This window comes from Pelophylax lessonae (genome assembly GCF_965119305.1).
Source record: "Pelophylax lessonae genome assembly, chromosome: 2".
Lineage (NCBI taxonomy): Eukaryota > Metazoa > Chordata > Amphibia > Anura > Ranidae > Pelophylax > Pelophylax lessonae.
Window position 1 is genome coordinate 696,681,787 of NC_138769.1, and position 27,867 is coordinate 696,709,653.

Sequence of the window (27,867 nt, forward strand, 5' to 3'; positions counted from 1 at the left end):
ATTAACAACCCCTTCTGCTACTGAACTGACAATCAATATCCCAGGAGTTGAATTGACTTGATGCTATACTTTATTAAAAAGTGTTCCTTTAATTTTTAGCTATATATATCTCATTGGTGATCAGCACTAAGAGTAATAACCCCTCATCAATATGGGGGGGAAGGGTGGAGTTTTGCCATTTGTTAAACTTGCACTTGCCTTATCCATCAAAGAGGTTAAAACTGTTTTCTTGCATTGTTTGAGTCTCTACTAAAGACAGTGTATAACTAATGAACTGGGTTCACAACATTCACCCCAGTTTCTTCATGATAAAGCAAGGCAGTCAAATGAATCTCTAAGCAAATCCTTTCAGTATAAATATATTTTGTGTAGTGTTGTTGCACTGCTGAAGTTGAGTTTTTTTTTTTTTTTTTTTAAAAAGGGAAAAAAAACTAAGTCAACACCACCATACTCCCCTCCATGCTGCAGCTGTCCTACACCGACTAACACCAAGAACATACCCTGTAATACATCTAACACTGTGCAATTAAAAAAAAATAATAATAAAACCAAAAAATGGAGAAAGCATACTGGGTAGCCAAGCAAACACTTACTTGGCTTTGTGCGGATCTTCTGCTTCCAGATCCCAGACATACAATTTCCCCACCTGGTTTCCAAGTGCAAGCATCTGGATACAGAAAAAGGTATTCAAGTCAATTAACATTTCATCAAATTGCTTACAATAACATTTTCATATTACTAAAAAACAAAAATAGCTGGCACACAGTAAGGGTTATAAGCAATTCGTTCTAGGCCTCCTTTGGGTAAATGACCGGGGAGCAGTTTGTACTTGTGCTGGTTTCTAAAGCTTTTTGCCATGGAAGTTAATATAAGCTGTGTTATATGAACCCATACATCTGCCACACAAAAAACAGGCAGACGCACTTTCCAATTTAAAGGGGTTGTAAGGACCCTGTTTTCCCTTATAGTAGACAACAGTGTGCAGCGACCACATGGAACCCTCTTCTGCCTTTACTAACAGTGGGAAATATTATTATTGGGGTGGGGGTGCCAGCAGAAATTAGGCCTGCTCACAATGTATTTTTCCCCATTCATGAGCTGAAGCATGTATATTATATATGTATATTATATATATATATATATATATATATACACATACACACACATACATACATATATATACACCCTGCGAAGTAATCGCCACTAAGAAGGCAACCTTCTTGGACAACAAAGACAACGAGATCTCCCTGATATTTTCAAAAGGAGCATGGCCAGTCCGGTGCCACCAGAATCACCGTTTTCGGGTCCGAGGCCAATCTGCGAAGGAACCTGGACAGCAGCTGAATCGGTGGAAAGGCATACATCAGACGATACTGATGCCAGGGCGTCACTAACGCGTCCGAGGCGTCTGCCCGAGGATCGCGCGTCCTTGCCACGAACCTTTCCACCTTGTGATTTAGACGAGACGCGAACAGGTCCACATCTGGGGACCCCCACTTCGCGCACAACATCTGGAAGACACCCGGGTGAAGGGACCATTCCCCCTGGTCCAGGGTCTGGCGGCTCAGATAATACGCCTGCCAGTTTTCCACCCCCGGAATGTGAACTGCAGAGATCGCCGGGACGTGCGTCTCGGCCCAAGACAGAATGTCGGCTACTTCCCGAGCCGCCCGGGCACTCCTGGTGCCCCCTTGGTGGTTGATGTAGGCCACCGCTGTGGCATTGTCCGTCTGCACCCGAACTGGACGGCCCTGAAGCCTGTCCGTCCAACGCAGAAGACAGAGATTTATCGCTCGCAATTCCAGAATGTTGATCGGAAGGGAAGCTTCCTCCTCCGACCAAGTTCCCTGGGCGGACAAAACGCCCAGAACACCACCCCAGCCCGACAGGCTGGCATCCGTGGTGATCACCGTCCACGACAAGGGACGAAAGGACTTGCCCCCCGACACCGCCGGGGACTGGAGCCACCACAAAAGACCCCTTCGGGTGTGGCGGCTCAACGAAATCCGCAGATCCAGAGATTGCGGACGCCCGTCCCACACGGCCAGGACCTCCGCCTGAAGCTCCCGTGTGTGAAACTGGGCGAAGGGAATCGCCTCGAAGGCCGAAACCATCAATCCCAGACACCTCATAAACGTCCGGAGGGACGAGCACTGATCGTCCCTGAGGGACCTGACTTCGCACTGAAGTGTCCGAAGCTTGTCTTCCGGCAGGAAGACCTTCGCCTGAACAGAGTCCAGAATCATCCCCAGGTAGGGAAGACTAACCGATGGACACAACGTCGATTTTGGAAAATTTATCGTCCAGCCGAATTCCTGCAGAGTCTGCATCGTGATGGACAGGTCGTTCACCAGACCCTGATTGGTCGCGGACCGAATCAGGATATCGTCCAGATACCCCAGGACAGAAATGCCCTGGGCCCTCAGTAAAGCCAGAACCGGCGCAAGCACCTTGGTGAAAACCCGAGGAGCCGAAGCGAGACCGAAGGGCAACGCCACAAATTGATAATGATCCTCCGCAATGGCAAATCGAAGGTACCTCTGGTGACCCTCGAAAATGGGGATGTGTATGTACGCATCCTTCAAGTCGATGGAGGCCATGAATTCCCCCGGAACCAGGGCAGCCACCACCAAGCGCAGGGATTCCATGCGAAACTTGCGAACCCGCACAAAGCGGTTCAGAGCTTTCAAGTCCAGAATCGGACGTACTTTGCCCTCCTTTCTGGGCACAGTGAACAGATTGGAATAGAACCCCCGAAATCTGTCCCGATGAGGCACCGGAACCACCACTCCCTGGGCCCGCACCGCCAGGTGCAGATCCTGCAAGCGCTCCGGAGTCAGCTGAAGGTTTGAGGGTAAAAATCTGCCCGCCGGCCGAGAGAGAAACTCGATCTTGTATCCAGATCGAACAATTTCCTGAATCCACCTGTCCCGAACGCGGTCCAGCCAGGGTTGAAGAAAACCGAGCAAACGTCCCCCCACCCCATAAACGGGTGAGGGCGCCCCTTCAGGCCGCATTGTCATGGGCAGCGTATCCGGACTGGCCGGACTTCTGCTTACCCGCCCACGGCTTCTTCTGGGAGCCTTGGCCTTTGAAGGGCTTGCCCTTATAGTGCGACCGAAAGGCACGAAAGGACCCCTGAGAGGGCCTAAACGAAGCATTCTTCTTACCACGAACAAACTTATTCTTGTGAGATTGGGGCAAGAAAGTGCTCTTACCCCCAGAAATACCCTTTATCAGAGTATCCAAAGATTCGACAAAAAGGTGGGATCCCGCGTAGGGCAAATTTTCCAGAGTCTTGCGAGAAGATTGGTCAACCGACCAACATTTCAACCATATCAGGCGATGGTTCAAGACCGCCACACTAGAAAGGCGCGCCGCCAAAGGGACTAAATCCAAGTCCGCATTACACAAATACATGACACCCTGATGAATCTGATCCACCATAGCCAAAGTTGTCGGCGGGGCAGAATCAGCCACCAGAGTGCGCCTGAGCACCTGCGTCCAATCCGCAATAGCCTGGGCTGCCATAATGGAAGCAAAAATAGGCTTCAGCATAGAACCAGCAACCGTATAGGCATGATGGGCCAGAGATTCCAATCTCCTGTCCGTAGGGTCCCGGAACACCGGGGTATCCTCAGCAGGGATCCTGCCACCAGCATCTGCACCCGAGCAGCCAAGTTTGCCACAATAGTGGCCAGATCAGCCCCCTCGGGGGAAGCAGCAGCCCCTTGCCCCCCCACCAGGGTGGGAGGAAACTTGCAATCCTGAGAATCCATGCCCCAGCAAAAAATTAATAAAGGGTACTGCCCCTTTAAGATCGCGGCGAGCGCTGCCCACCGCACCCACTGACCCCCACAGGGATAAGAAAACTGGGCAAGGAATACAGGAAAAAGGGAGATATAAAACCTGGAGAGCTCACACAGGCTGCTGCACCGATCGCTGTCCCAGAGGAAAAGGAAGTGATGCAAGACTGACCGCCCCTACGAAGCCTCTGTAAGGCTACACAAATATGGCCGCTGGCTGAGGACAAAACCCTGGGCAAAGAGAACATGGCACTGACATGTGGGATCAATCGCCGCTCAAAATGGCGGCGTTTGGCACCAAAAACGTGGGCAGTACCTCACAGGACTTGCCACCATAATTTTTGCCCCAGAAAAAATGGCGGATCGCCGCACATGTCTAAAATCTGACTGCTTCATACGACACCCAGCAGAGCGGGAGCGCCCCCCCCTCACAGCCCACACACAGGCAGCAAGTGCACACAGGAGCTGACAGGGAGCACAGCAGCCACACAGACATGCAGGGTCACACAGTCCCAGACTGACACCCAAAAAAGACAGGTCCCCACATAGAGATACACTTACCAGTCCGGATGGCGTGGGGAGCCTGCTCCAGCGACCAAACCACAGTACTGAGGACAGGGAGTGTCGCAAGCATGACGCAGTGGAGCTGCGGTGCGAAACCGCAATGGCGTCCAGTGAGGTAGCCACCTCACCGATAGCATCCCTGCAGCGAACAGGGATGGGTCGTTCAATGTGCCAGGGCAAAACCTAAGCTGAACGCTCGATGGCAGGCTGGGAAGCCCCTGGCCCTGAGCCCTGGGATCCAGGGTGGCCAGACTGGGACCCAGCTCCGCACGATCATCTTCATCAGAAGAACTAATGCTGGAAATAAACAGCTAAGTAAAAGAAAGAGAAAAAACTTCAAATAAAATCAAAAGAAAAGAAAAAAGTGGCTGAGACTAAGAGCCCCAGCACAGGAACAGCCTGCACTCCTGAGCTAGGCATATGAAACTGAGTTGGTATGCAGGAAGCAAGGAGGTATTGACTGAGGGGACCACCCCCTGGGGTGGGATATGCTAAAAGCTTTGATATCAATATATTCTGTTGCCTAGCACTCCTACGGAGCAAAGGTCAATAACCCCATTAGTGACGAATATGAAGAGGCGGCGACTGTCGGAGGACGTAAGAGAAAATTGCATTTCCATGTTCTGTGTACTGTGGGAGACCAGATATAGTGACTGCAGGCTCCTGGGTTTAGTAACACTTTTATATTAAACAACCTCACCAATGCGTGTAATGATGTCATTAAAGCCACTCTGTAATGGAAGAGGATGAATATTTTTCCTGCCCATTCTGAAGCTGGCCATACATGGCTCAGCTTTCTTCGTTTAGCCGGCCAAACAAAAAAATCTGAGCCGATTTCCCCATCCATGCATCCCCTGCTGTTGCTGTAGTCCACTAGTTACATTTTCCAACAAGATTGTCAAAAGTCGAAAGATACATTAACTTCTCATTCATGGAACAGCCATACATGGATCAAAATGTGGCCAGTTTCTGCTGAAACAGAATTTCAATTCATGTATGGCCAGCTTTACTCTGTTGCAGAGCTAGAGGCATTGCTGCTGACTCTTTTGGGGGAAGGGGGGTGTCAGATAGCATGTCCCCCATTAGGCACTTTGATTCGTCCCGCCAATCACTTTAAGACTCTGTACCTGACTAGTCAGACCACAGCAATGCTGCTAGCTCTCGAGGGTGGAGAATGGCTCACACATTCACAGACACAATATTGAATTCCTTCTTATGCCTCCAACCACTTGTCAGCACTGTCTTCACCTCTTGAAAGACTTCCCAAACAATCTGTTGAAACCGGTAATCCTGTGCTGAGAATTATTCAGCATATAATTAATTCACTCATGCATAATCAGTGAACAAAAACTCCGCTCCAATCTGTTCGAAAACGTCATTTTTTCCTGATGGATGTCCTCTAACAGAAGGTGAAGCCAGGCTCTCAATCACAGCCTGCACATCAGCTAGTTCTGCATTTAAGACCTGCCATGTGTCACTGTCCTTGGTATTTAAAAAATAAAAAAATGAGAACGTCAATAAAATCGGTAACAGCATTTTTAAATCTGTTTAATCTACATATTTTAGGGAAAGTAACGGTTTGTTGATAGAGAAAATAAAGATGTCACTAGGTTTACATCCCATCGTTTCATTGGGAAAGTTAGAGAAATTCTACCTTTTGCTAAAAAGTCAGTAAGCATTTAGGCACACATTTAACCCTTTGATCACCCCCTGTATTAACCCCCTCCCTGCCAGTGTTCTTTATACAGTAACAGTGCATATTATTTAGCATTGATTATTTATGTCACTGGTCCCCAAAAAGTGTCAAAAATGTCAGTCCCGCTAAAAATCGCTGATCACCGCCATTACTAATGAAAAAAAAAAAAAAAAAAAAAAAAAAGGTCCAAAAATCTATCCGATAGTTTGTAAATGTGATAACTTTTGTGCAAACCAATTATTATACGCTTCTTGGGATTTTTTTTACCAAAAATATGTAGTAGAATACAAATTGGCCTAAACTGATAAAAGATAAGATTTAATTTTTTTTTTTTTTTTGGGAATGTTTTATAGCAGAAAGTTTTGTGTTTGAAAGTTTGGTGTTTTTTCAAAATTGATGCTCTTTTTTTGTTTATAGGTCAAAATCTATAAACCACAGGTGAGATCAAATACCACCAAAAGAAAGCTCTATTTGTGGGGAAAAAAGGACATCAATTGTATTTGGGTACAGCGCCATTAGATTGCACAATTGTCCAGTAAACAGTGCCAAATCGCAACGAATGGCCTGGTCATTAAGGGAGTAAAATCTTGCGGAGCTGAAGTGGTTAAAGTGTTACTAAACCCACAACAGTAAAATCAGTCTTTATATGCAGTAAAGCATGCTTGTTCTACTCACTGTGGAACCTAAGGGGTTAATCCTCTGCATTGTGCAAAAAGGCTGCTTGATCCGGTCTTCTCTGATCCTCCCCTTTGGCAGTCCCCAACCCATCTCCTTATTGTACAGAGCCATGGGGACAGGCTGCACCTGCTAAATTTGGTGTGTATTGCTAGAGTTATTTTTTTTTTTCTTGGGAGAGTGCATAGGCACAGGGCCAATCAGCACTGTCCAGAGGGTGAGGGGTCCTGCTGCCTCATAGGACAGGCGAGAATGAAACTCCTCCTACAAGCTTTAACCAGACACTGATAGAGGTCACAAGATTGCTATATACTGCTGATGAGAAAAGGTATTTAGCAGATTATATTTATCAAAATAATTGCATGTCCATGTTCTGTGTACTGTAGACCAGATAATGAATGCGAGCTCCTGGGTTTAGTAACACTTCAAAGTGGCACAAAAGCGCAGTCTACAAAACTACCACAGAAATGGCTCAATGCCTCTGAGCTAGTCTATATAAAAACCATACACTGTAGACCACTGAGAAGAGAGCCTTTTTATTTGAAGTCCTGGATACTTTTTATGGTTTTGCACGGTTTATATGCAGGAGTCATACAGCCTTGTCATTTTAAATCGGAGGTGGTTGGGCAGCACAATAAATGTCCAATCAAATCATTTGGGAAATAATAAAATGCACTGTAAAGAACACACAAGTATTACGGTGTGTTCTGAATAAGTATAGTGTCTCACCTTTTGCCAAAAGTCCATAGAAAATCTCATATACCAGATATCACACTGGCTGTAGTCAAACCTCCCCAGGATTGTGACATTAGACTCGCTAGGCTTGATCTTATCAATGTCATCTTCCATTTTTCCTGGTTTCCAGCAAACAATGGCATTTTCACATGACTAATAGGAAACAAAAAAAAAAGGAATAGTAGTGATTTTGTATCAGTCTTATTTGTCAGCTTCCAGCTAGATTTACTAGAAGAAAAAAAAAAAAAAAAAAAAAGCAGTAGGGATGTTCATGAACCAAATGAAAAGAAAAATGGAAAAAAAAAAAAAAATTACACACACAGTGATATATTTCAAGCATTTCTTTTAATTTTGATTATGGCTTAAAGATAGTGAAAACCCAAAAATCTGCATTTTTAGAATATTAGAATATTGTGAAAATATAAATCTTGTAGACTCACGGTGACACTTTAATCGGCTAATTTACTCTAAACACCTGTAAAGGTTTCCTGAGCCTTCGAGCCACTTGCCCACTGGAGCAGTCAAACTCCCTTCCTAACCAAACCAATTTTCAGCTTTCAGTGCTCTCACATTTTGAATCACAATTAGTCATGCAACATTGTACCCAGTTAAAATTTGTGATCTTTTTTCACACAAATAGAGCTTTCTTTTGACGGTAATCACCTCTACGGTTTTTATTTTTTACACTATAAATTAAAAAAAGACCGAACCTTTTGTAAAAAAAAAAAAAAAAAATTCATTTTTCTTCGTTATAAAGTTTTGCAAATTCATAATTGTTGTTCATAAATTTTGGCCAAAATTTATACTGCTACAGATCTTTGGTAAAAAACAAAGTCAGTGTATATTATTCAGTGCTTGTGAATGTTATAGAGTCTACAAGCTATGGTGTCATGCACCAGTTGACAAGTAATCACTCCAACGTTTGACGGAGCGATCACGTGGTAAAGGGCCACTGTCATTGGCCCTTTACCCCGATCCGTGATAAGCCGGGTCCAGAGGACCCAGGCATCATGGACTCTTCCGGGTGTGGGCCATTCGGCTATGGCCCAGTCAGAAGTGGTTAAAACGGTTCCTCAGTCTGGTTCGGTAGGTTACACAATCATGGGGAAGACTGCTAACTTGACAGCTGTCCAGAAGACAATCATTTAAACCCTCCCACAAGAAGGATAAGTCACAGAAGGTCATTGCTAAAGAAGCTGGCTGTTCACAGAGTGCTGTATCCAAGCATAATAATGTAACGTTAAGTGTAAGGAAAAAGTGGGATTGTGAAGCAAAGAGCATTCAAGAACTTGAGGTAGATTCACAAGGAGTGGACTATGGCTGGAGCCAGTGCCTCAAAAGCAACCACACACAGACGCATCCAGGACATGGGCAACAACAGTCACATTCCTTGCGTCAAGCCACTCCTGAACCAGAGAGCGTGCCAGAAGTGTCTTACCTGGGCTAAGGAGAAAAAAAGGACTGGACTGTTGCTGAGTGGTCCAATGTCCTCTTTGGATGAAAGTCAATTTTGCATTTCATTTGGAACTCAAGGTCCCAGGGTCTGGTGGTAGGGTGGAAAGGCACAGAATCCAAGATGCATGAGGTCCAGTGTGAAGCTTCCAGTCCGTGATGGATTTTTGGGAGCCATGTCATCTGCTGGTGTTGGTCCACTGTGTTTTATCAAGTCCAAAGTCAGTGCAGCCCTCTACCAGGAAAGTCTAGAGCTTTCATGCGTCTCTGCTGACCAGCTTTATGGAGATGCAGATTTCAATTTTCAGCAGGACTTGGCACCTGCCCACATTGCCAAAAGTACCAATACCTGGTTTAATGATCATGGTATCACTGTGCTTGATTGGCCAGCAAACTCGTCTGACCTAAACCCCATACAGAATGTGTGGGGTATTGTCAAGTAAAATGGAACTGACTCATGCAGACAAGCTTAGGGTTGCTATCAAAACAATTAGCACTTCTCTAACACCTCAGCAGTGTAACAGACTAATTGCCTTCATGCCACGCCGCATTGATGCCGCAACTCATGCAAAAGGAGCCCCAACCAAGTATTGAGTGTATACTATATAGTGTACAGCCGTGGCCAAAAGTTTTGAGAATGATACAAATGTAATTTTCACAAAGCCTGCTGCTTCTGTGTTTTTAGATCTTTTTGTCAGAGGTTACTATGGTATGCTGAAGTGTAATTACAAGCATTTCATAAGTGTCAAAGGCTTTTGACAATTACATGAAGTTTATGCAAAGTCAATATATGCAGTGTAGACCCTTCTATTTCAAGACCAGGGCAATTCTCCCTGGCATGCAGTCAACTTGCGGGCCACATCCTGACTGATAGCAGCCCATTCTTGCATAATCAATGCTTGGATTTGTCAGAATTTGAGGTTTTTTTTTTTTTTTAACCAGCTTCTTGAGGATGGACCACAAATTCTCAACAGGATTAGGGTCTGGGGAGTTTTCTGGCTATGGACCCAACATTTCAATGATTTGTTCTCCAAGCCACTTCGTTATCACTTTTGCCTCATGGCAAGGTGCTCTAATCATGCTGGAAAAGGCATTGTACCTCAAACTGTTCTTGAATGGTTGGGAGAATTTGCTCTCGGAGGATGTTTTTTGTACCAGTCTTTATTCATGGCAAAATTGTGAGTGAGCCCACTCCCTTGGCTGAGAAGCAACCCCACAGCGTCTCGGGATGCTTTACTGTTGGCATGACACTGGACTTGATGGTAGTGCTCACCTTTTCTTCTCCGGACAAGGTTCTTTCCAGATGCCCCAAACAATCGTAAAGATTTAATCATAGAAAATGACTTTACTTCAGTACTCAGCAGTTCAATCGCTGTACCTTTTTAGGAATATCAGTCTGTCCCTGTTTTTCCTGGAGAGAAGTGGCTTCATTGCTGCCCTTCACACCAGGCCATCCTACAAATGTCTTTGCCTCACTGTGCGTAGAGATGGACTCCTAGCGCTTGCTGGACTTTCTTGGGTGCCCTAAAGCCTTCTTCAAAACGCAGTGGAAATGTTTAAGGCAGTGGTCCTCAGGGCCCACTAACAGGCCAGATTTTAAGTATTACCTTGGGGAGATGTAGACTTGAGTACTGCAATCACAGAGCAGCAAATGATATCACCTGGTAAAGAATTTCAGTTATCTTGCAAACCTGGCCTGTTAGTGGGTCCTGAGGACCACTGGTTTAAGGGATTCATTTTTATGGCAAAGAGGGACTATGTAAATAATTGCAAATTAACTGATCCCTCTTCATAACATTCTGGAGTATATGCAAATTGCTATCATAAAAACTGAGGCAGCAGACTGAAAATTTGGATTTTTGTCTTGCCGTAAAATCCTTTTCTCTGATGTTCATTAACGGACACAGCTCTAGAATCTTCTTGACCATTAGGTTTATGCTGCCCTCTACAGGAAGACACTAGGGAGGAAAAAGCTTTACCACAACCATGGGGCAGTCCCATATACTCCCACTTCCTGTTATAGGCACACCGTTTTGTTGCAAGCAGGTGTCAGAAGCAATAGCACCCACCCCTCTATTGAGTTGGGTTATATGTCCATCAATGAACATCAGAAAAAAGTATGTTATGGTAAGAAATTAAAATTTTCTCTTTCGTCCATCAAAAAACAGCTCAAGAATCTTCTTGACCATTGGGACGTCCCAAAGCAGTGTCAACACATGAAGGGGGGGAAACAGCAGAAATAAAATTCTCAAAGGCTAAACCTAGCCAATCAGGTAACACTGAGCTCAACCAGTAACAACTGTAGCTCACCTGAAACATACACCCCCCAAAGAGACCTTTCAAACAGCAGCCAGCAAAACCTTGCGGCCAAAGCAGCATCCGCAGATGCCAGCACATCCACTTTGTAAAAATTTTGTGAAAGTGTGCACAGACGACCAGTGGCCACCTTGCAAACCTGCATCACTGACGCCTGTTGGCAAAAGAACCAGGAGGCAGTAAGCGCCCACGTAAAATGCGCCTCATCAGGGAAAGGAGGAACCTGACCCTTGATTGAAAAGGCCTGCACCACTGTTTGATCCATCTGGAAATGGTCACAGCAAAACGCAGCCAAACCCTTGTGAAGTCCATCCCTAAGGACAAATAGCGAGTCCGATTTCCTAATTGACTCGGTAGCTGCCAGGTACACCCTGAACGCCCGAACCACAGCCAGAGAATGCAGGGAACTCTCTGTAGGATGCCTAGGCTTAGGACACAGGGAAGGCAACACCATGTCTTCATTCAGACGGAAACCAGAAACAACCTTAGGAAGGAACGACTGACAAGGACAAAGCACCACTTTATCTCCATGAACCAAGTAAGGTGAATGACAAGACAAAGCTGCCAGCTCCGACATGCTATGTGCAGAAGAAAAATCCACCAAGAAAGCTACCTTCTGGGACAATATCAGCAGAGGAATCTCACAAATATTTTTCAACGGTGGTTACTGAAGAACCGACAGCACCAAGTTGAGATCCCACGAGGGCAATGGAGACCACACTGGGGGAGACAAGAGGCGAACCCCCTGCACAAAAGGTACAAACCAAAGAGTGCGTAGCCAAAGGACATTGAAAGAAAACCGCCAAGGCCGAACATGGCCCTTGATGGTACCCGAGGCCAGACGCTGCTCAACACCTCGGAGGAAAGCCAAACTGAGTTACCGAAAAGGAGTGGGGGTGAACCCAAGAGATTCACCCCCGCAATGTACCCTCCTCAAACACGATGGTAAATCTTCCTAGAAGTAGATTTACTAGCCTGCAGCAACATGTGAATCACCGATTGAGACAACCCACTATCTTTCAGCACCAGGCTTCCAACAGCCAAGCCGTTAAGCCAGCGACTAAGGCAAGATGGAAGATTGGCCCTTGCACCAACAGATCTCTTCTAAGAACAAGTCTCCAAGGAGCATCGGCGACCAACCGTATCAGATCTGCGTACCAAGACCGGAGAGACCAGTCTGGAGCCACTAGGATGATTGAATTGCCTTCTGCCTGGAAACTACGCAGGAATCTTGGCAGACGTTCTAGAAGAAGAAAGACATATATAGCGAGACGATACCGGCCTCAAAGGAGCTACCAGTGCATCTGTGGCGTCGTCCAGAGGATCCCGAGACCGTGCCATAAACCTAAGCACCTTCCTGTTGAGATAAGAGACCAACATGAGCCCACATCGGGAGTTTCCCGCCGGAGACACAACTGATGAAAACACCTCCAGAGGAAACGTCCAGTATATCGTTCGGTAGTCTGGATTCTTCCAGAGTCCAGATCCCCTAAACACAATCCATGCCAAAAACACAACCCCACTCGGAAAGGCTGGCATCAATGGTAACCTCTGTCAAGTACAGGGGACGGAAAATTTTCACTGTCGAAGCGCCAGAGAGCGAAGTCACCAAATCAGAGACCCTCTCGTACCCTGGCTCCACAGGATCAGACTGCCTAGAGACTGAATTTTTGACCCACATGGCAAGAAGCTCTCTTTGTAGAGGTCTTGTGAGGAACTGTGCAAACAGAACCACCTCGAAGGTAGACACCATCAGACCCAGCACCTGCATGCCAGTCCTGATAGACGACAGACTGCTGGACAACAGGAGCCAAAATCATCCTGCAGATTTTGGAGCATGTCCCATGGGAGGAACAACCTGGCTGAGGCCTGACTCCAGAGCAAACCTAGATAGTCCCACTAGGTGGGCAGAACCAGAGCCAATACCTGGACATTTAATTTCCAACAGAACTTGCTGCAGAGTCCGCACAGTAATCTCCTGGTTGTCCGTCAGAGAAGTTGGAGACTCTCCTCGCAGAAGATGATCATCCAGGTACTCCAGTATTGCATTTCTCTGCTGGCGCAACAATACCAACACTGGGGTCAACACTTTTCGAAGACCCGATGAGCCGAGGCAAGACCTCTTAATAATGCTCCTCGCCCATGGCAAGCAAGGGAGGCACGGATGACTGACATTTTGGAATATGAAGGTAAGTGTCCTTGATATCGGTAGAGGCCAGAAGACCACACCATGAAACCGGGTGTGCACCAATCGAGGCAGACCACCGCACCATCTTGGAATGGGGGTGCTGCGGGCCAGAGGTACCCCGCGACTCCGGTCGTGACCAGATCTGAGCGTCCTCGATACGTTTAACTCGCTGGCCAGTCACCGTCCAGGGAGGGCTATGTCATACCCGACCTAGCGTGGAGCTGAGATCGGGTCGTGCTTACTGGCCAGACTGGGGAGTCCATAAGGATCTAGAATATTCAGTGCGTCGCCCAGTGCTGCAGTTGATTGCAGTTCTCACAGGAACAGAAAATGAGGAGAAAAAAAAGGAAAAAAAAAAATGCTAAGACCGGAGATCCCAGCAAGAAACTAGGTTCTTACTCCTGACTAGGCAGAAAAACAAACTGAGTGCCTATAGCAGGAAGTGGGAGTATATCCCCTGGGACTGCCCCATAGGCGTGGTAACGTTTTTTCCTGCCTAGTGTCCTTCTGTAGGGGGCAGCATAACCCAATGGTCAAGAAGATTCTCGCGCTGCGTCAGTCAATGAACAAAAGAGAAATTAAAATTTGTGTCATTCCCACAACTTTGGAGTTGGCTGTAAATAAACACACTTTTTCAGTAAGCCAACATTTCTGTATTAAAAATCCTTTTTTTTTTTTTTTTTTTTTTTTTATTGGTCTTATGTACTAATCTAATTTTCTGATACTGAATTTTGGGTTCACTAGCTGTAAGCCATAATTATTAAAAATAAAATGCTTTAAATATATAACTGTGTGACACATCTATACAATATAAAAGTTTAACTTTTTGAATTTTATTACTGAAATAAAATGAACTTTTTGAGGATATTCAAATTTTCTGAGATGCGCATGTATAGACACACAGCATACACCTGCTGTACATATACTGTACATACAAACATCCCCCCACCACAGCTGCCCTATCTATATACATAAGCAGCTTAACTATTAAGTTTGTTAAAGGCTCCCGCAGCGATCACTCTGCCTAGAGGGGGAGAGAGGTGAGAGCTGCTGCTCTCGTGCACAGCACTGGATGGAGATGGGGTAAGTATAAGGAAGGAAGGTTTAGGGGGGTTCTTAAGCTTAAGACCTATCCAAGGCTTGGCATGCTCTGGTGCTCAAGACCATCATTAAGCTGAAAAAAGGTCTCAAATCAAAAAGGAAGGGTAGGGGCAGACTGGCCACTATTCCCTATGAGCCACACACTTATCAGCCCAACACAAACTCTTGGCTCAGAGATGCCTATAGGCCAAGCTGATAAGTTCTATTCTGAAAACCATACCTAGCATGTTCTATTTACTTTATTTACACAGAGGCCAATGTAATAAAACTTAAATAAAGTTCACCTTTGACAGTATTAAGTCTCCAAGCCACCTGACACAATCTACATAATTTCTGTGAATGTCTCTTGTGGAGAAGTCAGGAAAATGGATCTTTTGTGAAATAAACGGCCTGTGAAAACATAAGACATAGTTGATATTTTTTAAGAGCTCAAGAGAATAACATGAGAACAGTGGTATAGGTCAGAATTAAACTATGCAGGATTCACTTTTAGACTTTGAACACAAACACTAAAAGAGAGTTCAGCATGAGCGTGTTATTCATGCAGAAGATTTGTAGCAAAATAAATATTTGCAAAAAAAGTGCTTGGCAGTTTGTGTAAAAACTGCTTCTTTGTGCACCTATGCTGCTGTACCTCCTTCTCACTTATGGGCTCATTCAGAAGGGAGCTGAAACTCGTCCTCCTTACTGAACCATTTCTTGCATGGACATTCATCTTAGAGCTGCAACCAGGCATCCATTGGGATCCATGCACCCATTTGCTGCTTGCATGTCAGACTGACAGGTGACACTGTCCCTGCAGCGTCTGTACGCACTTCTATAGGCTGCCTACATGCAGCTTCAAGATGTATGCACACGTAGCAAAAACTGTCACCATGGAGGATGGATCAGAACCAGTCTGAATGTGTCCTAACAGTTTATCCTGGCACAACCTCACCAGGGAAAGCAGCACAGGCCTGGGATGTGTACCTACATCTTCCACGTGCAAAACTATACTTTCAAAATTCACGCTTCAACTCACAGATGACCTGCAGTGGGAAATCAGCTGTTCTGTCACAATGGGCAAGTCACCCAATAAAAACCAAAATGTAAGGAATTGGATTTACCAGAAATTAAGCCAATACAACCCCAATTTCAAAAATCAAAATGTGCAAATCTCAAAAACCCAATAGAAAACATATCAACTAAGAAAACTTACAATATTAAGAGGAAAAAAAAAAAGGGGGTAATTTAGAAATGTATGGCAGCAACCAACATGTCTCAAAAAAGTTGGGGCAGGGCACCAAAGCTGGCAAAATACATCCCCAAGTCCAAAAAAGGCAGGACAAGGACATGTTTACCATAATGTAGCATTCCCTTTTAAACAATAGTCCGTAAATATCTGGGAACAGAGAATAGTTGCTTAAGTTTTGGGAGAGGAATTTTGCCGCATTCTTGAATGAGCATATGCTGATCTAAAACCTGGATATATCCATCAGCATTGATGGTGCTTTTCCAATGTGCAAGCTGCCCATGCCACACATTCTAATGCCCCCCATACTAATCAGATGCAGGCTTTTAAACTGAGCACTGATTACAAGCCAGATGGTCCCTTTCCTCAGTCCAGTGGATGAGACGTCCATACTTGGCTAAAAGATGTTGAATTTTGATTTGTCTGACCACAGACCAGTTCTCCACTTTGCAACAGACCATTTTAAATGAGCTTTGACCCAGAGAAGACATTTCTGGATCATGTTCAGATATGGCTGCTTCTTTGCACGATGGAATCTTCCATTTTGGGATGGCACAGTGAACTGTGTTCACAGACAGTGATTCTTTGAAGTATTCCTGAGCCCATGCAGTGATGCCCACAGATCATGCCTGTTTTGAATGCAGTGCAGTCTGAGGGCCTGAAAATCACAGGCATTTAATAGTGTGTTCTAGACTTGTCCCTCACACACACACAGATTTCTCCAGATCCTTGGGATCTTTTGAGGATATTATGTACTGTAGATGATGATATAGTCTTTGCAATGTTATGTGGAGGAGCATTATTCTGAAATTGCCTGAATTTTTAGATGCAGCTTTTCAGATTGGTGAACCTCTGCCCTTCTTTACTTCTGAGACACTTACTCTCTAAAATACTCTTTTTATATCCATTCATGTTACTGACCTGTTGTTCATTAACTTAATTAGTTGCAAAATGCTCTTCCAGCTCTTTGTTAGTACAACTTGCACTCTTTTTTTGGTGCACTGTCCCAACTTTTGAGACGTGTTGCTGCGCCCTCAAATTTCAAAATTACTTTTTTTTTTTTTTTTTTTTTAAACAAAAAAGGTAAATTTTCTCAGTTTAAACATTTGATACGTTTTCTATTGTGTATAAAATATGGGTATATGGAGATTTGCAAATAATTGCATTAGGTAGATTTTACAAAAAGTGTCAACTTTTTTGGAATTGGAGTTGTACATTACTGCAATTGTATAGACATTTCCAGAAAAGACAGGGCACCTATTTGTTTTGTTAGGATTGTATTCATAGGAGTCTTTGATTGCAGTCTGCATTCTTTTTGAATTTAGTCGCCACAGTTTGAGTGAATGGTCCATTCCACACGACATAATCTTCTCTCCTAGCAGATCATAGTCCTAATAAGCAACATATACAAACTATTAATGCATACTAACACAAAGCAGTTCATATTATAAGCATGCTAAGAAAACTCTACAAAGGTAAGCATGGACCTAGAAAACAGTAAGCAGGTCCCAATAGGGAATTAAAAAGACTGATGCAGATTAAATTAGACCATTAAGCCGAGAACAGGCAGCCATAGACTGATCGAAATTTGATCAACTTCAGAACAACCAGCCTGTCAGTTTTTTTTGTCATCCAATCACTGCGGGCGGCTATAGCAGTTATTATCCTATACTGCCAATGGAGACAGCTCCCCACTAGCAGAATACAATGGAAGGGATTCCCTCATCAACACAGTTGTTGATGGGGGGAATCAATTTTCTTTCCTTCAACTCATGGCTGAAGAAAAGAAAAATTCAAAATGTAAAGGCAGGCCATTCATTGTGCATTTTTTTTGCAGTTCTGCCCTTTTTTTACAAAAAAAAAAATGTAAAAATATCTAACCAGATTCCTCTTAGGGCATACCTGCTATATGGTGGTTTTAATTACTGCCACATCAGAGAGGTTAATTGGTTTTATCATGTGATAATTCATTAAAGTGATTGTAAAGGATCACCTTGTAAAAACCTATTCAACTTAAAATTGAAATAAAAGGCAAAACATGTTTGTATAGATATAAAAATGCAATAAACACCATCTGTTCTCAGCTGCCTAAGAGCTAGGATAGGGGGGGATGAGAAGCAGCAGCACACTGAGCTTCCCAGTGAATGGCTGTGCAGCAGGGGCATGTCAGGACAAGTCTGATCATTGGAGTAGAGCACACTATATTCCAAGGATAGCTGTTTTCCAGCTCAGTGTATTAAATTTTTAATAGGAAAGCAGAGGGACTGGCAGGACCACAAGTGATTTTACATAAGGGAAGCATACAAAGATCAGGATACTTTCTCATACAAGTACAGGGTACAGCAGGCACATATCAGGAATATAAAGTTTTGGGGTAACAAACTCTTTAAATAGGAGAACTGGATATATCAAGTTATATCTTTATTAGTGATCAACCGATTATAGGCAAAGCCGATATATCGAGGGCCAATCTGCACTTTTCCCGATATATCGGAATCGGCCCCTGAGGATACCAATATTGCCGTTATTTCGGTAAAGTGCTTGTACCGGAGTGATGCCTGCAGCTAGAGGCATCACCCCAGTACTGGCATCCATAGCCGACGGTCGGCTGTCTTGTAATGACAACCAATGCGGCCGAGAAGCCACTCGCTGGGGTCTCCCATTCCACCAAGAGACCAGGGCAACCAGCCTGCACGGTCACCGAAGACCCGATCAAAGCCGCATTCTGCTCTGATCGGGTCTCCATGTAAAAACCCGGAAGTGATGTCATGGCCACTTCCGGGTACTCGGCGCCAGATTTAAAAAAAATTACAGCATTCAAAACAGCCAAACTTGGCGTTTTGAATGCTTTTAAGTGCAGAGGAGGGGTTTGGGGTCTTTTAGACTCCCAGATTCCTCCACAAGAGTACCTACCCGTCAAGTGATAAAAATAAAAAATGTATTTTTAAATGTACGAAAATATCGGCCAATACCGATATGCAATGGCCAAAATATCGGTATTGGCAACAAAAAACCGATATCGGTCGATCACTAATATTTATATTTTGATGACAAATTATTTATTTTTACCAATATAATTTTAGATTTTTTTTTTTTTTTTTTAACATGTTTAAAGAGATACAATTTAAGTGGTTCAAAGGCTCAAGGTTTTTCTTTTTTTTACCTGAATACATTGTATCCTGGTTTTCCAGCATGCCCGTTTGACAAGCGGGCTGCGATACCAGCTTCTGGAAAACCGCTATACACACGGGTCGAAAGTCGGCAGGTTCCTGCCGAACCGACTGTTTTTGGCTGAAATTCGGCCTGTGTGTACCCAGCTTAACTTTTACCTGCACTTCCCAAAATAAGTAAAATCAAATTTTGGCTGAAACTTCACTTAAAATGGCTGTAAAGCTTAAAAATGTTTTTATGCTAAAACATGTTATACTTGCCTGCTCTGTGCAGTGGTAGCGCAAAGAGTGGCCCCAAATCTCCTCTTCTGGGGTCCCTGCTGCTACTATAGGCTCCTCCTCTTCTGGGCGTGCCACCATAGGAAGCCGCATTATATGAGGGTGCACCTACGGGATCGCTACCAAGCCTATCTGTGCGTATCTTCAGACACAAACAGCCCAGCCCTGGCCCCTGCTTCCTCTTCACAATGGCTGCCGATGCTCTAAGTCTTGTGAGAGAGAGAAAGCAGCACTGATGCACTCAGGAACTGCACTGGTTCTAGACAGGACTTCGGTAAGGATCTATGGAGGTGAAGGGGGGGGCTATAGAAATACTGGAACATTTTTTACCTTAATGCAACACATGCATTAAGGTAAAAAATGTTTTACCTTTAAAACCACTTTAGTGAAAGCCAGATCACAGAACAAGAAGAAGTTAACTTACCGCACTTAATACTTCATCTCTATGACCTTCTACACCTCCAAATATTGCAACCAGAGTGTCTGTCTGAATATTCCACAATCTCAGTGCATGGTCTGCAGGAACAGCAGAATAATTTTGCCAATTAAAATTTAATTATTTAACAAGCGTGAGAAGTTTACACATATTTACTGAAAAACAAACAGATTCCACAGGCTCAATACTGCTTCTGTGCCTATTTAGTGCAGAAAGTTACCTTTGCTTACAGATAACAGAAGACTTGGGTCTCTTGGGTGAAACTTTAATTCATTGATTGCATTGCCGTGGCCTACATAGTGCTGTAATATGAGAAATAGAAAACAAAAGGATTAAAATAAAAACATCTAAATAAAAAGTCTCAAGACTTTGAAAAAGCAGGATTATTTTCAAATTGTGGTGCTCTGCTATGAACCTGACCAGCTCCATTTTTCTTGCTTCTCCACCTATGAATTTTGATCTACAGTTGAATTGTTGTGACTTATTTGAACATGTACTTTTACAGAAGAACTAAAATGGCCAAATTTGATATATACTTTGAGTCTACACACACACACACACATATATATATTTTACACACACACACCGTAGTGTCAAAAGTATTAGAATATCTGCCTTTACACGCACATGAACTTTAATGGCATCCCAGTCTTAGTCCGTAGGGTTCAATATTGAGTTGGCCCACCCTTAGCAGCTATAACAGCTTCAACTCTTCTGGGAAGGCTGTCCACAAGGTTTAGGAGTGTGTCTATGGGAATGTTTGACCATTCTTCCAGAAGCGCATTTGAACGAGAAGGCCTGGCTCGCAGTCTCCGCTCGAATTCATCCCAACGGTTTCTATCAGGTTGACGTCAGGACTCTGCAGACCAGTCACGTTCCTCCACCCCAAACTCACTCATTCATGTCTTTATGGAACTTGCTTTGGGCACTGGTCCAAATAATTTGGTGAAAGGGGGATTATGAGGTGAGGTTTTTCAGGCGGCGTTGGGTGGTTGGCCCCCAAAAGACATTTTGTACAATTTAATTCTCCCAACTTTGTGGGAAGTTTAAGGATGGGCCCTTCCTGTTCCAACATGACTGCACACCAGTGCCACAAAGCAAGGTCCATAAAGACATGGATGAGAGAGTTTGGGGTGAAGGAACTTGACTGGCCTGCAAAGAGTCCTGACCTCAACCTGATCCAATTCATCCCAAAGGTGTTCTATCGGGTTGAAGTCAGGACTCTTTGCAGACTTGGGGTCTTCTCCCCATTTCTGCTGCCACAATTCATCACTCATTCACAGTCCTCTGAGTGGAACACTACAAGGTATGACCCCCTTTGCAGCTGTCGGCTTGTAAATTTCAATGAACTACCACGGCGCTGTGGTAGTTTATTGAGTCTTCCTTAAAATGTATCGGCTTCATGGAACGAAGTACGAGAAAGCCATTACACTGACAGATCTGCAGGAGACCTGCATGGCATCATTGATCTGCTGATCTCTGGTGTAATGCTTTTCAGGTTCAAACAAAAATAAAAAAAATGCACCTTTTTTTTTTTTACCTACAAATGTGCATTTATTATTCTTGTCAAAAGGTGAACTTATCCTTTAAGCTTTGGGTTTTACTTTCCAAAAGTTGAAAATGTACCTATGGATTCTGAGGGACGCGGGCAGCGAAATCGTATGTCCAGCTAACAGAGGTAGGTGGGAATGAACGCTTGCACACCAACTGCTTACTTTTACTTAATATATGTAATAGAATTAACTTTTGTGACCAAAGGCTAATGATTCAGAGATCCCTAAACCAAATACAGTTGTGCTCAAAAGTGGGCATACCCCGGCAGAAATCATGAAATTTTGGCATGGATATTGAAAATATGACTAGTCATGCCAAAACACTATTTTTTTAAGGATAGTGATCATATGAAGCCATTATTGTTTGGCTCCTTTTTAAATCATAACAGAAATCACCCAACTGGCCCTAATCAAAAGTTTCCATCCACTGGAATGTTTGGCCTTGGTACACACAAGGTGACACACTAAGGTTAAAAACGGCAATTAAAGGTTGACTTCCCACATCAGTGGCTATTTAAATAACAATTAGTGTCTGTATAAAGAGTAGACAGTTTGTCAGCTCTCACATGGATGTACTATGAAGGCTAGATACTGAGACACGGGGAGCAGAAGAGAACTGTCAAAAGACCCGTATAACAAAGTAATGGAAGTATAAGGATGGTATGGGATAAAAAGATATCCAAAACCTGGAATCTGCCAATCAGTACTGTACTCACAAGACTGGCATGATAAACCGGCATGTAAAGGGTTCATGGAGGGTGTGTGAGCTCTAAAGGCACTGGGAACCTTGTGAAACCTGATGGCAACATGTATGCAGCATGTTATCAGAAAGTACTGGCAGACAAGTTGCAATCTTTTGCATGAAAGCTACACATGGGACGATATAGGACTTTCCAGCACAACGATGACCCCAAGCACAAGACCAAGTTGACCCTCCAGTGGTTACAGCAGAAAAAGGTGAAGGTTCTGGAGTGGCCATTAGTGTCTACTGTTCCTAATATCGAGCCACTCAAACGTACGAGATCTCAAACGTGCGGTTCTTGCAAGACGCCCGAAGATTTTTGCACGACCTGGAGGCATTTTGCCAAGATGAATGGGCAACCTTACCACCTGCAAGAATGTGGGGCCTCAGACAGCCATTACAAAAGACTGCATGCCATCATTAATGCTAAAAGGGGGCATTAGTACGAAAAAAAGAGGATGGCCGCACACCACAACGAGATGAATGCCTTTTCACCAAGCCAGACAAACACAGGGACATGGTTGCCACGTTTCACACGAGCAGCTGAACAGGAACTGCTCGTGTGAAACGCGTCAGTTTCCCTGTGATGTTTGTCTGACAAAGCAATTCGGAAAAAGCATTAATCTAGTTGTGTGTGGCCATCCTTTTTTTGTACAGTTGCTATTGAAGGTGGTGAGGCAGGGCGAGCACCTGCAACAGACTGCTGATCACTTAACTGCTTGAGCAGTGTGTGTATTTATATTGGACTAAATGTATTAAGAATGTATTAAGATTAAGTATTAAGAACTAAGGGTATGCAGACTCTTAAACAGGGGTCATTTAATTTGTTTACTTGTTGCATGTTTTGTTTTAGGATTGTGCCATTGTGGTATGGCCTACAATTGAATATGAATCACATAAGAAATAAATGGGTTTTGCCCGCTCAGTTTCTTTAAAAATGGAACATACTGTATATTACCAGTTCTCCAAGAGGATGCAAACTCTTCAGCAGAACGGTATAGCAACATCTGAATGAATGGGTTAGCTGGGGTTCAGTTATCAGCAGGGAGAAATAAAATGTAAAATAATTCCCAACTCTTATAGTGGCCGGGGAGTCTTTTGCATGCCAGGGCTTCCATTGACGGTACACCAATGGCAGCATAAGGGTTAAAAAGGCCTTGCAAATGCACTTTGCAGAAAGATATACGTTACTCCAAAAACATAACACAAATACTGAAATAAGTGACCTATTATCAGCAGAGAGAAGAGCATTTTATATTGAATCCACCTACCTTGATACACTGCATAGTGATAGGATTAATTATACGGATGATGCCCCTGGACCCAGCCACCGCGAGGAGTGGGTGACTTGTGTTGCTGTCGTACGTCCATGCACAGGTGTAGAAGTTTTCATCTGCCTATATCTTACACTTAAGGAGAACACACCAAAGAAAATTGCTGCTGTGCAAATTGGAGTATATAAGGTTTCTCACCATGGGGTGGCTGTCAGATAAATGGACCTCTCACTCGGTTTTATTATATATATATATATATATATATATATATATATATATATATATATATATATATATATATATATATATATATAATATTTTTTTTTTTTTTAATAAGCCCAAAAAGATTAATGCAGATAACTAATTACAGATATACTCAATTAGACCGTGCACTGTCAGTTAAAAAACAATTACTGTAAAGGCACAGCTAATGGCCTTTGACAATATACCATATAACTATGTAGATTAAAGCAGGTCAAAGAATCCAGCACCTTCCCTGCTGTGGGACCTATGGATCTTACATTTTCTTGTAATGTTTCCTTAAAGTACCTTAGATGCCAAATTGAGTAATGTCACATGCACATTGATGGTTCAAAAACAGCTTCATCAATCTCTCTATTCACAGACAAATCTCAGCTATTGCCACGTCGCCATCCATAACAGTCACTCCAAGCACCCACTGATCATCTAAAAAGGTCAAGTACTACAAGAAGTACAGCTACCAAATTTTTCGCCTTCTGTCTTGAGCATACACTACAGAACACCTTCAAGCGGTATAAAACCTAAAATCAAAAAAAGTAATATATTGCAGCTTACCAATAATTACCGTGTTTCCCCGAAAATAAGACCAGGTCTTATATTAATTTTGGCTACATAAATCATACTAGGGCTTATTTTCAGGCGATGTCTTATTTACGGTATGTACAATGACGATCTTAAAGTGATTGTAACCCTAAAATAAATAAATATTCTGATCCTTTAAAGCATGATAGACATCACAGTGCTTGTGCTGTGTCATTTAGCCCTCTTTATGTTCTAAAAACCTGTAATAAAAAAATAAAATGTTAAAAAAAAAAGTTCTCTCCCCCTCTGAAGTCTCAGAAGTCAGCAATTATGACATTCTGTAATCCCAAAAATAAACCTTGGATTAAGTCATTGTAAAATTATGTAATCTATTTTGTAAAAAGATTATATAATGTGCAGTGTGTCTCCTTTTGTAATTTTATTGTGGAAAATACCTTATTTACAGCACTGCTGGGCACTCATGTGACCCTCCGGAGCTCTACTTTCCCTCTCCGAATACTGCAGACGGAGGGGCTGAGATCAAGGATTTTAATATGGCTTATTTTCAGGGTAGGGCTTATATTGCAGGCATCACTGAAAATCATGCTAGGTCTTATTTTCGGGGTAGGGCTTATTTTCAGGGAAACAGGGTAGATGTGGCGCTTGCATTAGTTTTGATCTTTAAGGCTTTTCCCCCTCCCTGTTGATCTGGCAAGTAACACATCTCCTGTATTACAGTGTCCCCCACTCTGGATGAAGAAGCACAGGGGGCAAGGCAGACAGCGTTGCCAGTCTTGTATGAGGGGAGTGTTAGCTGTACTAGCAGATTTAGATACATCAACAAATCGAAGCAAAAACGCAAGCTCACACTTTATAACCAGTTAAAAAAAAAATTTTTTTTTTTTTTTTTTTTTGCTTTTGGTAAAATGTTTTGCATGAATAAAAGTGGATCATTTTAAATCACTTTTAGGTAAAGGATAAGAATGGGGATTACAAAAACAGTAAACCTCATATTCACCTCCATGCTGCAACACGAGTGTGATGCTGCAGCTGTCCCATGTTGGCTTTAAGACTTAGAACCGAGTGATCACATCACCTCTGATCACGCAATTTGTCTGCTGGGATCAGAGGACAATGACTGTCAGTCATTGCTCTCTGCTCTTCCAGCGCTCTCTGGAGTGCCAGGCTGGGGAAGGGGCAGGGGCAGCTGGGCTCTGCCTCTCAGCCACATGCTGAGAGAGAGAGAGAGAGAGCCAGCGGTCAGATCCTTCCAGAGTCTGGAGCAGTTCTGCCTCGTCAGTTAAGGGGGGGGCAATAGCCAGCTATCAGCTGACTCAGGGTTACAGGAGAACAAATGCACTCCTGTGGTTCACAAGAAGTATGGCCATAAATCAAACATTTAGAAAAGAACAGTTGAAAGCTGATGCTGTACAGAAGGCTCTGTGCCTTTTTAGACAACTTTGGTTTTAAAAACAAGATATTTTTGGGTCACTGCAATATGCTATTATAGTGAAAACCCCACAGCAGGAACAGACACTGATCTCAGCATGAGAATGAGATCTCAATATTATAATACTTCCTTTTACTTTGCATTATGCACAAACAGGAGCAAAAATCAAAGCTGAAGGATACATCAGCGTCTACATAAGACTGCAGTAATCGGATTTCTCCTTGTGAATGGCATTCATATAACGTGACCTGTAACCAGAATGAGAACAAGTGAGATAACACAATTCTGTTTATATTATAGGCAGCAAATGAAATGAATACACAAGTAACATTGCATTATCAGATAACATCACACCTCTGCACCTTGTGCTCCTCTCAGCTATCACCTTTACTAACAGTTGGGAGTTGATTTACTAAAGCTGGAGTGTGCAAAATCTGATGTAGCTGTGCATGGTAGCCGATCAGCTTCTAACTTCAGCTTGTTCAATTAAGTTTTGACAATATATATCCTGGATGCTGATTGGTTTCTATGCACAGCTGCACCATATTTTGCACTATCCAGTTTTAGTAAAATCAACCCCAGTTGTTTCTTCAACACTTTCTCCTATTAAGGCTGCAGTGATCGGCAGCTTATACCCACCCCCTTTCACCACAGCAGCACTATCTGTCGGCACAAAAAAATATTAAAAAACATATCTGGACAGAACACAAGTTTGCCACTTTTTTTCTCCAGTAAAAATGAACAAAGCATCTATATGATGTTAACATTATTCACAAGCTAAGTAGGAGAAATTTATATCTCTCTCTCATATATATATTAATTACCTTTTCATCCATACAAAAACAGGGCAAGTTTCAAAAAAACAGTGCATTTATAACAGAACACTGTAGAAATGACTATAATCACATGACAAAAGGGAACAAAGGGGAGGGGGTTTGAATCTCTGTGCAACAAAAGTCTTCACTAGTTGTGGTATGACCTGTATTCAACATGTCAACTCACGTCTGCAATAATAAAGAATTTCAGGCATGGTACACGTTTACAGTTACATTAGTCCAGCTTGGACCAATGTAACTACGCAATTATGGTCGATGCCATGGAAGCTGGAAATTGCTAAAGCAGACAGCCCACCCTACTTCAGTAATCGCCACTTGTTTCCGGGTCCCGTGCGGAGCAGCTGGCCTAATGCACTGTGAATAAGGAGGTGGGCTGCTCACCACAGACGCCATTCAGAGAATGCTTTGCAATTTCTGAATGAATGCAAAGCATTATAATTGGACGAGGTGGAAAGGCAGGACAGGGATGTCACGCTCACCACCTTGTCCAATAAGAGAACACTTAGCATTAATTCAGAAACTGCAAAACATTCTTTGAAAGGCAGCTGTGCTGAGCGGCCAACCTTCTGTGTTCACAGTGCATCAGGCCGGCTGCTTAGCTCAGAAGCTGGAAACAAGTGCAGATCATTGAATTAGTGGTGTTCAAAACGCAGCAATCAGGCTGCTAAGCACTGGAAGAAAAGTGGAGATTACTAGAGTAGTGGGGTCTTCAGGGATTTTCAGCTTTCGGGGAATTGGCAAGGTATTGTATATGCATAGTTACATTGGCCTAAGCTGGACTAATAACTATATACCATGCCTGGGATTATCAAAACATTTGACGTGTGACACTATAAGATCTGGGACTGTCTCCATTTAAGATTCGCAGGGGTTGGAGTTAAAAAAAAAAAATGCAGCCACCCATGTTTTGTAATAGGTGTCAGTTTTCCCTTTTGAGAATGTAAGCTCTTTCATCAAACCCATTCCTCTACAAGTAGTAATCTGTGGCTTTCCAGTATTTGGGAATCAGGCAAGGTTTAGGTGGTGTGGTAGCAGTCATATAGTCGTGTTATGAGTGAAAACTCCAAAACCCCCACTATTGCAGTCTTTGATGAAGCAGTGCATACAGTGATTTATAGTCGCTTAAATCCTGAATGTATATCCAAAGTTAATGCAAATTACTCAGAGAAAACCAACTATATTGCTCACATATCAGTTACATACCCTGTTACTGCCAACTGTAGCAAACACAAGTGGATCTCCTTCCTTACTGTGCCAGTTGAACTGTACTCCGAAAAGAGGCTGGTTGTGATCTTCCTGTGGTGAAAGGACAGGGCATTAAATAACTTATTTGGAGGTGGAAAAAACATCTTACCACAGATAATAAGGGTCTATTTAGAGCCAACGCTTCAAATACAACTTTATCTATAACTTGATTTATAAAAAAAAAAAAAAAACAACACTGGACTTCTGTCTTACCGTAAAATCCTTTTCTCTGATGTTCATTGACACACAGCTCCATATCTTCTTGACCCTTGAGTTTATGCTGCCCCCTACAGGAGTAGGACATCAGGCAGAAAAAAGTTTGACTACGCCTATAG

At 43.3% G+C, this 27,867-nt stretch overlaps 1 protein-coding gene across 1 annotated transcript in view; it reads right to left on the bottom strand.

The window, feature by feature from the left end:
* The window catches only part of EED (embryonic ectoderm development), a 53,189-nt gene that overhangs the window by 3,911 nt on the left and 21,411 nt on the right, over positions 1 to 27,867 (bottom strand). Inside the window, exons 3-11 of the mRNA XM_082246854.1 lie at positions 27,491 to 27,583; positions 25,634 to 25,699; positions 23,216 to 23,341; positions 19,870 to 19,951; positions 19,638 to 19,729; positions 17,022 to 17,155; positions 14,818 to 14,923; positions 7,471 to 7,629; positions 594 to 667 (exon numbers count right to left, since the gene is read on the bottom strand). Coding sequence (XP_082102980.1) covers positions 594 to 667; positions 7,471 to 7,629; positions 14,818 to 14,923; positions 17,022 to 17,155; positions 19,638 to 19,729; positions 19,870 to 19,951; positions 23,216 to 23,341; positions 25,634 to 25,699; positions 27,491 to 27,583 — 932 coding nt within the window. The remainder of the gene's footprint in view (positions 1 to 593; positions 668 to 7,470; positions 7,630 to 14,817; positions 14,924 to 17,021; positions 17,156 to 19,637; positions 19,730 to 19,869; positions 19,952 to 23,215; positions 23,342 to 25,633; positions 25,700 to 27,490; positions 27,584 to 27,867) is intronic.